General features: G+C 37.4%; 2 protein-coding genes across 3 annotated transcripts; both read left to right on the forward strand.

Moving 5' to 3' along the window:
* The first annotated feature begins 3,789 nt into the window (after nt 1-3,789).
* LOC113331541 (nucleolin-like) lies at nt 3,790-6,323 on the forward strand. 2 transcript variants are annotated; one of them, XM_026578245.1, is made up of 2 exons: nt 3,790-4,216; nt 4,757-6,323. In XM_026578245.1, the coding sequence occupies exon 2, from the start codon at nt 5,684-5,686 to the stop codon at nt 6,188-6,190; it is 507 nt and encodes a 168-aa protein (XP_026434030.1). In that variant the 5' UTR covers nt 3,790-4,216; nt 4,757-5,683; the 3' UTR covers nt 6,191-6,323. The 2 variants fall into 2 exon arrangements, with proteins under 2 accessions (XP_026434030.1, XP_026434029.1); XM_026578244.1 differs by having other exon boundaries at nt 3,790-4,084.
* Nucleotides 6,324-6,613: 290 nt separating this feature from the next.
* Nucleotides 6,614-9,494, forward strand: LOC113331603 (paramyosin-like). The gene is made up of 2 exons (XM_026578300.1): nt 6,614-8,183; nt 8,888-9,494. Exons 1-2 carry the CDS (start codon nt 6,953-6,955, stop codon nt 9,151-9,153), a joined length of 1,497 nt encoding a protein of 498 aa, XP_026434085.1. The 5' UTR covers nt 6,614-6,952; the 3' UTR covers nt 9,154-9,494.
* The last annotated feature ends 3,553 nt before the right edge of the window (nt 9,495-13,047 follow it).

Here is a 13,047-nt window from a genome sequence, read left to right on the forward strand (position 1 = left end):
CTTCTTTTCAAGGAAACTCCCAGTTCCATGGTGTTTCCACACGTCAAGGAAATAATAAAATTAGGAAAAGGTGTCGCGGGACCAAGCCCACTAGCCGGCCGGCCATGCCCTAACCGTGGCCGGTTCCACACCTCACGGTTTCTTATTATTTTATTATTTTCCTCATCCCATGAAAATTCCCTGATTTCATGATTTTTTCCTAAAACCCATGAAAATATATTATAAAATTAGGGAAACTATGGGACCAGGCCCTAGCCGACCGGACATGCCCTAGCCGGTCCCACACGCCCCTTATTTTATTATTATTATCATTATTTGTTTTGCTTTCCTCATTCCATGAAAACTCCCTGATTTCAACAAAATACTTTGGTTTCAACAAACCTCTTTGATTTTATTAAAATTCTCTAAAATCATGAAAATTACATAAAATTGGGAAGAGTGCCCTGGGACCGTGCCTGTTGGCCGTCCGGCCATGCCCTGGCCATTGCTGGTCCCACACTCCATCATTCCCTATTTTATTATTATTTTTATTTCCTTAATCTCATGGAAGTTCCCTAATTTCATAAAATTCTTCGGTTTCATGGAATTTCCCTCAAATCAGAGAAAAACATAAAATTATATAAAACTGGGAAAAGTGTTGCGGGACCGAGCTTGATAGCCGACCGGTCATGCCCTAGCCGTGGCCGGTCCCACACCTTGCAATTCCTTGTTTTATTTATTATTTTTCATCATCTCATGAATTTTTCCTAGTTTCAGCAAAACCCTGGATTTTGCGTATTTTCCCAAAATGTTGCTCAAACGTGCGCCAGAAAATATCAAAACCCTCAGGACTAAGACAGGGACACTGTGGTGATGCGGGCGCATCCCCTTGACCGACCAAGGGTGGCCCTAAGGCTTGCAAACGGCCGGTCCCACGTGTTTTAATTATTTTAACCTAATTTGCTCAATTGCTCGTATTAGGTCCAAACTCTTTTGAACAATTGAGGGTTTGCTCGAATGACCATCAATTGGTCCCACGACCACCAAGGGCCGGTCTCATGACCTCTTGGTTGGTCCCTCATTTTTTCATGGCTAGGTTTTACTACCTGTCGCTCACACAAGCATTATTTTAATAAATGATTAAACCAACATTTAATCATTCTTTCACCTACTAGTCCTCAAGAGACTTTGGTATTTTGCGCATTCGAGCATCTGAGCACTACATGGTGGACTCATCATCCCATGTAGCCGGTCCCTGCTTCTCTCTGCGGTTGATTTTCAATAAATCATTAATTCATAAAATTAGGGTTTGGAATCCAGAGCTCTGCAAAACATAATTCTGAGCAAATTCAAATACTGATAATTTTATGTTGATCCCATGATCAACCCTTTTCTTTATTATACTCGGACCAGTAGTCAGTATCTTAAATTAATATTTTATTTGGTCCAACTACCAACAGTTCATCAAATGAGCAATATTTTCTCAGACTAGCAATATTTGCTCAAACCGGCAATATTATTTGCTCGAACTAGCAATATTTGCTAAGATTAAAGAATATTGGTTCAACTATCAAAATTCAACAATTCAGCAAATACGGTTTGCTCAGGTTATCAATATGACAATGATATTTTTCCTCAGCATGCATGTTCAATCCATGAGTCTCAGAGCATTTGCAAATTATGTTCAACTCAGCAATACAAGGATTCATCGTCCCATAAAGTCAGCAACTGACTCCACAATCACGAGACATCAATCGTGTCACACGGGGGGATATTAAATAGGGTTTTGGTCTGGTGGTCTACGGCACGTGTGTTCATACACACGAAGAGAATGTGAGCAAGTCGTGCAACCAGTTGGAAGAGTCAACAAAGTAGTGGGTGGAAAGTGAACCAAGTCTCCGCACGATGAGTAACTGGTTTTGACATGAATTCCCACTTACCCACTCTCTGATTCCAGCAACTGTCACACTTCATGGGATCATGGTGTTTTCATTTTAGCAATATAAAAGACATCTGAATCATGATTGAAAAAGACAACAATTCCTCGGAAAGTTCATACAAACAATCTTTCGTCTACACGAACTCATCATCTGAGCAATCACTCTCAATTGAGGAAATTCAATCATTCACAGCTGTCCTACGCAGAATACACAACACACCTACAATCTTTGATCACCATTGATCTCACACATTTCTCAGCTTCCCTCCTACAGATCAACCCATCTTCTCTTGTGACCGAATTGACTCTGGAACGACCATTGTTCTTGTTTTAGGCCGGAGTCCTACAGATTGATCTCTCGAACTTAAAGCACTCCCTTTTTGCAGTGCATCTGTGTGAGGTTGAGCATTTGCTCGGTTCAAGGAGCCTCGACAATACACTCGTCTCCTCAATTCCGTAAAAACCAGCAAATCGTTTTTCCCCATCTACACCAAGTTAATAAGAGATATTTGGTGAAATCTTCCACACTTATCACCGGTGGAGAAGATTCTTATTTATATGAATTACATGACCCTAAATAGGGCATATATTACATGAATGAGAATAACAAATTTATTGCGCAAATCATGCCTTTGATACATGTCGTACAACTGTGATTGAAGAGTGATTCTTTGGTAGCTAGCATAGAAGAGGATCAACGATAACCAAGCCACTGATATAGGCTTTAGCTGTTGTATCCTTAACATATTCCTCCCTGGCCCACTACAATTTTTGATTCCCAACAATTACTTTGCTACTTTTTTATTCCTTTTATCCTTTTTTATCTCACCGTATCCTACTTTATCTCAACAAATATATTATATTATATTTTATCTTTATCCTACAAAATATTATATATTAAAAAGAAATATTAGTGGGATCCCGGAAAACCAAATTTGTTCATTTTGATTTAGTTTTCCATAGTGAAAAACACAATTTATTCATCCACGTGACTCAACAAAAAAAAAAAGGTTTTTATTCATTGCCATAGGTATTGCCCTACGCAACACAAACAAAGTGGTTGGGCACTCAATCCAGCATCACCACCTAGCTATGTCAAATCTTTTAAGTAACTCTTGTTTGGTCTGGCCATATTCCGTAGTTAGGTTTAGCCCTGTTGTCTGAAGTTTGAAAATCGCGCCATTTGTACAACTGTCGGTTTAATTCACGGTTCAGATTATAACTCCAAATTCCGGATTACAGAATTCTTAAAATAATCTAATTCCTTCGTTTTCCTTCCATCAGATAAAACCTTTCTAATATTTCTGGTTTTGTGCATACTCTCGGACCTTCAATACATTCCTGCAGGTACTCTTCCTTCCCTTCCTTCCTTCCTCCCTCTCCCTCTTTTTATGTACACAAAATTAATTAAAAAGATCAAGATCAACAATTCCTGGGTGTATGGACAGTTAGATTTTGATACTGTTTAAATGGATAAAAATGTAAAAATAAGCAGGATGTAACCAGTTTTATCGTGTCCATTTTCAAATATTTTTTCTTATTTTTAATTTACACAGGATGTATCCAGTTTCATCCTTGTTATTTTTTAAATTTAAGCTAGAATGTATCCAATTTCATCCTTACTATTTTTTTTTTTTTTGCCATTTAACCAAAACTATTTTTTACTCGTCCATTTGAACCGTGATTTAAAAATATTTGGACAAATGGCACATCTTCCGTTTTATGTAAATGGGTTACTTCTAATTTTTTGATTTGATATGGTAAAATCTAGGGTTTCTTTTGTTATTTCATGATCTGTCTCTTTCTCTCTTTTATCTTGTTAGTGTTCGATTAAGGGTTTTTATATCTCCTTCTTCTCCGTATTTGAAACCCCTTTGCTTCCGTGAATCTCAAAACCCGTATTTGAAAACCCTTTGCTTCGGTTAATCACAAAACCCTAGGAATTGACTCGTCATCTCCATTAGTGGTGATTTATGTTGGAGCCATAAGAATCACTGATTTTAGAAAGAGGGATCCGTTCTTGGATTGGGATTGTGTGTGGGGGGTGGCCTAAATCTACCAAAAAAAATTGTGGGTTTTGGAACAAATTTAGATTTTGTGAAGTGATATGAGTTTTTGAATATGACCAATGGAAGATAACTAGAAGAAACTAACTTGGATTGTTTGGTAAATTACTTCATTTTGATAAACATCAATGGTGCTTGTTAAGATTTATGCTAATATTAATAAGGGAAACGACATTCCGAGGTTACTGTACTCTAGTCAAGTAGCTGTTCGAGATAATTTGTCCTGCACCATGTTAGTATTTCATTTGACCAATGCTTTCTTTTGATAGATATTAAGAATTATATCTAATGTAGTTCCTTCAGAAATTTGACCACACTGGAATTTTCGATTCTGGAGTAAAATAAATTTGTGTACTTGGTTGTTGCTTTCGTAGTTTCTTACATTCATCTTTAGGCTGATTATGTTTCGTCTTGGTGTCATGAGTACGCAATTGAGCATGAACCTATTAAGAAACTGCAAAAAGGAATATTGGGTTTGACATAGCTTAATTATGAATCGTCATCCTTGAACAGATAATTAAACTTGAATATCAGTGGGCAATTTTTTGTTTTTTGTTTTGCTATCTTTTAGTAAAAGCAAGAACTACAATAAAAGAACTGTTTGCTGTTTCTTTTTATTTTTCTGTCGAACAAAGACTCTAGGACTCAAAAATCATAAGGTGTTTTACATTTTCTGATGATCCTTAATTGTATTTCCTTAGGTTCAAGTGAGAAGACCCAAATTAATAAGATATTTGTCTAATTTGTGGTAATTTCATCTTATCTGTAACAGCTATAATGGCCAACTTCCCAGATGATATCGTGATGGACATCCTTGCTAGGTTGCCTGTGAAGTCGATCTTACGATTCAGGTGTGTAAACAAGGCGTGGTGCAAGTTGTTGAAAGGCCGCAATTTTGTTCAAAAGCACCTAAACCGTGCCACCGAAAAGAACAAATTCAGTCTTTTGGTTAATCTGGTAAGGACATCTACACCATGAGTTATGATCCAACATCTTCTATATTAAATCGTCCCGTGAAAACTAACTGCCCTGTAAGGTCTAAAAGTGGAATTGCGGTTTTTGGGTACTGTAATGGCTTGGTCTGCATAAGTTCTAGTGGGACAAAAGTTCTATTCCTTTGGAACCCGGCCACTCAGGAGTATAAGAAATTACCTATTCCAGAACTTCGCTTCCCCCGGCAGCACATTTGCCAAATTGACTATGTATTTGGCCATGATGACAAGAGTGATGATTTCAAAGTGGTTTTTGTAGCATCTTATAGACACATAGCTAGGATTGAGGTTCATATTTTTACATTAAGATCTGACTCGTGGAGATACATTGGCGAATTCCCGTATGATGTCTCTAAAGATTCAAGAATGTCTGATATAGCTCGTGTGCCTGTTAATGGAGCTCTTCACTGGATAGCAGTTATTGACTGTGACGACATTGACTGCGAAGCTATTATATATTTTGACTTTGAGAAAGAGACTTTCGAAAGCATGCCATTGCCTAAGATTCCAAATCCCTTGGCTGATGACACCTTCGTTTATGCAAAGTTTGTTAGAAGACTGTGCGTGTTAGGAGGTTCTCTTTGTTTAATGTGTTCTAATCCAGAGGCTTCTATCGATGTGTGGCATTGGACAGCGAAACAAGAAATTCTTGGACTAAACTTTTCACTGTCGACCAACAAAAGCTTTCTGGATGTGTTTCAAACTGGATGCCCTTAAGGTCTTGTGAAAATGGTAGGATTCTATTAGGATTGGAGATGGGGGATGCTAGTTTGCATATGATCCTGTATGATCCAAAGGATGAATCAAGTGAACATCTCAGGCCTTTTCAGGTTGCAAGGGAGTGTTTATTAAGTACTTCTGCCTATGTAGAGAGCTTAGTGTCCCTTAATTCAGGTACTTATTTATGGCAAGGACAGGTGGAATGCTCTAAAGAAGAAGACGGCTATTACTTAGACGTCGAAGAATATTCTGAAGAAGATTCTGATTCTGATTCCGATGAAGAATATGATTATGGTTTCGATGAAGAAGATGATTATGGTTCTGATGAAGAACACATTGGTGAAGACTCGGAAGAAGATAATGATGAGGATGATGAAGAAGACGACGAACAAGAAGATACTGAGAGCAGCAAAAAGAAACGAGAAGAAGATGATAAAGAAGTACTAAATGATATCAGGAAGATGTTCACGACTCTAAAGAAACCCAAGATGTAGGTTTTTTAGGTACTTATTTGAAGAAGTTAAACATGAAGTCATTTTGTTATATCGTTTTTACTTTTTTCACTAATTCTGCCATTCAAGTGTTATGTTTTCTGTGGGAACTGGGAATATGGCCAGACCAGACAAGAATTACTCAAAAGATCCACATAGCTAAGTGGTGATGCTCTGGATTGAGTGCCCAACCACAACCACAACCCCAAACGTTAGCTTTAATTGATTGCCTGTGGTGCCAACCACTTTGCTGGTGCTGCTTATGATACTTAGGCCAAGAGGCTATAAAAGACAGCTGTATTCTGTATGTGGATGCATCTTGCCAAATGAGTTTTGGCACAGCACACACCCAAAGTGGCATCCTTTAATACCAACCCAGCACTGCTAGTTGCACAAATGTAGCAGTTTTCCGTTACTTTAAGTCAAATAAAAATGACTCGTTTTACCCTCACATAACTGCACTAAAAAGCAACCTACAAAAGGATATACAAGTAAAAATAATTCTGCTCAGTTTGTCAGAGATCAGTGTTTTATCGTCTAGTTATATCTACCCACCACCATCTCTCTTACTCAAAATGCTTTTTTTCCCCTTCCATCATCACTCAAGTTCATCTCTGTTCTGGGTAAGATTTTTCTTCTTTCCTTCCTTCCATTATCAGTTATTTTTTGCTAAGTTATTAGCTTGTTTTCTTTCTTTCTTTCATTATAGAGCTGCCCTTTTAGTATTTATTCTGTAAAACCTGAGAAACAACAACTTGTTTAGAAATGGGTAAAAGAACTAGTAGAGATTTAGAGAGTGAGTTGACCAGAGCAGAGGAAGAAAGTGAACACTGGAAGGTAACTTGTTTGGTTCTAAGACACCATTACTCTGACCTGAAAAACAAGTATATAGAGTATAAGGAAAAACAAGTAAAGAAGAAAGGGTTTGATGAGGGTTTTGAGAAGAAAACAGAAATTTCAGAAAAAGATGGGGATTCCAATGTGATAGTCTACAAAAGGAGGAGACAAAATAAAGACATTAGGGAAGATGATGAACAAAGGGAGAAATGTGAGTGTGTTCAACTCAATTGGGAAATTGATGTTTTGGAGTATGGGAAACAAAAAGCAAATGAGGAAATTGAAGGTTTAAAAAATCAGTGTTTGGATTTGGAGGTTCAGGGGGACTTGCTTAAGATGAGGTGTAAACAATTGATGAAGAAGACAGTGGTTCTAGAGAAGGAGACAAGTGAAAGAGAGAAGATTCAACAAGAGAGGATTAATTGTCTGGAGAAGGAATGTGTTCAACTCAATAAGGAGGTTGAGTATTTGAAGTTGGGGAACAAAAGACAAGCTGGTGAAATTGGGGATTTGAGAATCAAGTGTATGGATTTGGAGATTCAAGAAACCCTCTTATTGGATCATGAGACCGAACTGAGAAAAGAATTGGAGGATTGTAGAAACAAGTGTCGAGGTTTGTCTGCAGAGCTAGAACAGAAGAAAATGGAATTGGCGAACCTACTGGAAATAAATGGCGGTCGCGAAGACTATAGGACTAAGTGTATTGAGCTGGAAGAGCATATCAAGGGTTTAGTGGAAGAAGGGATTGTTATGTATGAAAGGGAGAGAAGTGCACATGAAAGAATATGTGTCTTGGAGGAGGTTGCTGAGAAGCTGGAAACTAAGGAAATAGAGAGGTGTGTTCAGCTTAATACTGAGAACAGGAAATTGGAGGATGAGAACAGGAAATTGGAGGATGATAAGATTGATAGTTTGACAAAGAGGTTTATGGAGTTGGAGACGCGGCTTTTGAGAGTGGAAGAAGAGAATTCAACATTGAGAGGCATGCGAACCGGAGTCTCTTGTGAGAAAACTTGCAGGGAAACCGATGGCGTAGTCCATGTAGCTAATGCGGTTCACCTGACTAGAACTGAAACCAGTCTAAATTCTGCTTTTACACCTGCCAGTTGCAAACCTTCTTCTTCACTGCAAGTAAATTCCGATGGTGTGCACGCGTCAGGTATCATTCATATCCTTTTTATTTAGTGCTTCATTTGTTTGACTTTTGTTAGTGTAGCTTTTGCGCTATGTCCATTGTTTCTCTATGTGTTCATGTAGATGCATACATGGTTGGATATTTTACAGTGTCTTGTCTATGTTTGCATTCATATGGAGCATACCCTGCTGTTAGAGGTCACTTGTTCCTTTTTACTATATTCGAAATGTCTGCCTGAACTACCCTGTTCAACTAAATCTTCAGCGTTAATGAAAAAGAATTTGATGACAAAACCATAGATTTTTCCTTTATATGATAGCATTCAGGATGGGTGATTGTCAGTTATTGAAACATTGAGCTTAGCAAGTGTGCGCGCTGATTATCAAAGAAAACTATACAAAAGAATATCTGAAAACGAAACTGAAAGAAAATATTTGTCATTACAAATTGAATGAGGATGAGTTTAAGCAACAATCATTATTCTAGCATGCTTCTCGAGTAGTTTGGAAACAAAGAAATTCGACTAGGAATTCCAAAAATTCCAATCTCGTCGCCAGCTTCTAAACTTATGGCCTTGACAAATTCAGATGAATGTAGTAATGAGCATGGCCAGGGTTGAGTCCCATTTATCTACAGCTTTCCTTTACACTGGTTTGGCCCTTTGGGAACATTCCAAATTCACATTTTCAGTTCCAGGTTGTATTTCTAACTTTGGGTTTTTCTTGCAGACTTAGCTCATGTCAACAATCAGTGCAAGTCTGTAGAAGGTGGCAAGGATTACTTTGCAAGTGCATCTGGACACCAAGTAGGTTTTGAGACACAAGGGGCACTAACTATGCGCAAGTGCAGTGGGATACCATCAAGTGAAAATCTAGCTTTGGTCAGACAAGAAGATGGTGCAAGGCCATCAACTACATCATCTATTGTTGAGATTGTCGAGATCGACAGTGACGGAGAAATCGTGGATATCAGCGACGATGAGGAAGATAAGTAAGGAGACTAACATACTCAAGTCAGCAGAAGAAGAAAATCGCTTTTCACTTCACTCTAATGCTGACGACTCTCTCCTACAACACTTTTGTTAATCAAGCACTCCCACCTGATCTCTTCTTTATGCCTTGAAAATGGCATCATCTTTTGCTACTTTTAGGAAATTTTGCTGGGGTAATTCTTGGATAACTTCTTTTTGTAGCCGCATTCAAGAACCAGGCAACATGTGTAACTTCTTTTTGTAGTTCTTGAGTACCATATTACACGTAAAAGTCCTGGGTGGGAATGTAACTTCTTTTTGTAGTTCTTGAGTACCATATTACACGTAAAACTCTTGGGTGGGAAGAATAGTTCTTGCGTTTTTCATTACAGCAGCAAATAGTTGGCATATGTGCATATGTGCGGCCTACCTTAGCTTAGCCTCACTAAAGCAGCCTGAAGCCCTATTGACATGGAAACAACAATGCACAATAACACACGCAGAACTGGAGAAGGAAAAAAAAAAACTAAAACACTTGAGGTTGAGAGACCACCAAATAATTGGCCAATAAAAAGGGTACAACACTTGAACTTAACATTAATACAATAATAATCCTTGAGTAATTTAGATTTTAAAATTTGGGTAAGACCGTGAGAGAGCTAGGCTCATCTGACAGCGTACTTTGAGTTTGACTCGATGAATTTACAGATGAAAGGAAAGTAATTAAATTAAATTAAATTAAACTTCTTATTATTAATAAAGAATTTACTCTTTCAAGAGTAACTTTTCTAGACGTTAAACCAGTCAAGATACTGATCCGAAGGCGTCTCGGAACAATTAGGCTCAATCCAACTGCAAACTAAGTTCTCCTTGGAATTACCATAATCTTTAGCAGAATGCTTACACCCAAGACAGTGGTACAGACTTGTATGCCGCCCCAAATGCTTAACTTCAACCCAAACCATTGCATCGTCATGCAACCTCGGGAAGTAGATTTTGTTTTCCATTTGCACAGTTGGAGCAATTGCTGATATACTGGATGTATGGCTAATAAACAACATATATGCCGCCCCAAATGCTTAACTTCAACCCAAACCATTGCATCGTTGTTCAATCTAAAAATACGAACCCATTTTCCTAATCGTCCTAATGATACACATAAGAGATTACCTTCACATTCCACCAGAAAACTCTTGTAGATAAACTCACATTTAGGCTGGGCTACCATGGCTAGAATTTCCCAACTAGTGCCATTCTCTAGTTTAAATACTCCCAAAGTTCCGTTTAAGTCTAAGCGATAGAAAGCTCCGCGGTGGAAAACTGGACTGTTAAAATTTGGCTCGAACCCCAATTTAGTCTTAATGGGAGGTAAATAAATGTTATCTTAGTGATAATTTTTCCAGTCTTTATCTCCACGTCTAATGAAGGTGATTTCAACAGTTTCCGGTACAAATTTAGTGTAGCACAGATAAGGATAACAAGGATAGGTTTAAGTTCCGTCAGAAACTTAATAGAAAACTGATTCTATGATCAAGATTCTAAGGTAAAAGATTAATAAACAAATTTGATAATAATATTGATAATAAAATGTGTCTTGTAAACAAGAGTTCCAGCCTTTATATAGACTTACGTGAACTGATTAAAAGAAAGAGTTTGACGAAAACTAGAAAAGGAAATACTTGCGAAGCAAACTAACTTAAACTGACGTAAGGGATCAACAGTCATAGTTGATCCAAAAGCATGAGGTCAACTATTACAGTTGATACAGAAGAAAAGGATCAACAATCATTGTTGATACAGAGAAAGATGTACTACATCAGTCCCCCCTTCTTGAAAGAAACTCTCCCTCGAGTTAAAGTATAGAAAGAACTTCATTATCTCCATGGAATTTGAATATTTCTTGCACATTGAAGATATTAGAGATGTTCCAAGTCGATGGAAGATCAATAACATAAGTATTGTCACTGACTTTCTTCAAAATCTTGAATGGTCCATATTTCTTCATCTTGGTCTTGTTATAAGTACCAGTAGGAAATCTTTCTTTTCTGAGATGAATCATAACCAATACTCCTTCACCAAAAGTTTTAAGTCTTCTATGCTGATTGGCATCGTCCTTGTACTTGTTGTTAGAATCTGCAAGCTTTGACTGTACCTCTTGATGTATGAGTGAAGCTTTCTCAACAAAGTTATCTGCCTTAGCATTTGATTTACGCAGCTTGGGAAGTACCACCAAATCTAAAATATGATTAGGAACCTTAGAATAGACAATCTGAAAAGGTGTCTTATCTGTAGATCGATTAAATGAAGTGTTATAAGCAAATTCCATATGTGGAAGGAGATTATCCCATTGTTTCTCTTTTCCTCCAATAACCTTGGCTCTAATCAGATTTCCTAAAAATCGATTGACCACTTCAGTTTGTCCATCTATTTGAGGGTGAGCAGTTGTACTATATTGAAGTTTAGTACCAAAACGCATCCATAAAGACTTCCAAAAGTAGCTCAAAAATTTAGTTTCTCGATCAGAAGTAATTATTTTGGGAATTCCATGCAAACGTACTACTTCTTTGAAAAATAAATAAGCAACATTGGATGCATCGGTTGTTTTCTTGCATGATATGAAGTGAGCCATCTTTGATTAACCATCAACAACTACCATAATAGAATCATTCCCCCTCACAGTACGTGGTAAACCAAGCACGAAATCCATGCTAATATCCACCCAAGGAGCTTCAGGAATTGGTAAAGGAGTATACAAGCCAGTGTTTTGAATATTACCTTTAGACTGTTGACAAACCATGCATTTTTGTATGTACTTTTGAATGTCTCTTTTAATAGAAGGCCAAAAATAACGCTCTTCAGCAAAAGCTATTGTTTTATCACGTCCAAAATGTCCACCAAGGCCACTGCCATGTAATTTTTGGATGAGATGAAGACATAGGGAACATTGTGGAATACATAAACGATTTCCTTTAAAGAGAAACCCTTCTTGAATGAGAAAATCATCAACACTTCCTGTTGAAGAACCACACTTGTCCCAAAGTTGCTTAAATTCTTTGTCTTCACTATATAAATCTTTTAAGAAATCAAAGGCTAAACTCTCATGTTTAAGAGTAACCAGAAGATGAGCTCTCCTACTCAAAGCATCAACAACTTGATTAAGTTTCCCACTTTGATGTTTAATGGAAAAAGTATATTGGTTAATAGTAGATAACCATCTATCATGCATCATATTGACCTTTGATGAAGTTTTCAAAAACTTGAGAGCTTGATTATCAGTATTGACAACAAATTCACTGTGAATAAGATAAGGATGCCAATTCTTAAGAGCTTGAACAAGAGCAATTAATTCCAACTCATAAGTAGACCACTTCTTCCTTGTATCTGAATTCTTTTCACTATAGTATGCAACTGGATGTCCTTCCTGAGATAACACAACACCAATGCCAACAACAGAAGCATCACAATGAATCTCAAAAGGTTTATCAAAATTTGGCATGGCAAGAACAGGTGCACTGCACAATTTTTCCTTAAGAAGATTAAAGCTCTTATCTGCTTCTTCAGTCCACTCAAAAGTATCACACTTCAAACAATCTGTCAAACCAGCTGCAATGGTACTAAAGTTTCTCACAAATCTTCTATAGAAAGAAGCTAACCCATGAAAACTTCTTACTTCACGTATAGATGTTGGAGTAGGCCAATCCACAATTGCCTTAACTTTAGAATCATCCACAGAAATACCAGTATCCGACACAACATATCCCAAGAAAGTGACCTTGTTTGTAAAGAAAGTGCACTTCTTTAGATTCACATACAAAACATTGTCCTGCAGTGCCTGAAAGACTTGAGATAAATGTGAAATATGCTCTTCTTCATTATTGCTAAAAATCACTATGTCATCAAAATATATAATGACAAACT

This window comes from Papaver somniferum, unplaced genomic scaffold (assembly GCF_003573695.1).
Source record: "Papaver somniferum cultivar HN1 unplaced genomic scaffold, ASM357369v1 unplaced-scaffold_125, whole genome shotgun sequence".
In the NCBI taxonomy this organism is placed as follows: Eukaryota; Viridiplantae; Streptophyta; class Magnoliopsida; order Ranunculales; family Papaveraceae; genus Papaver; species Papaver somniferum.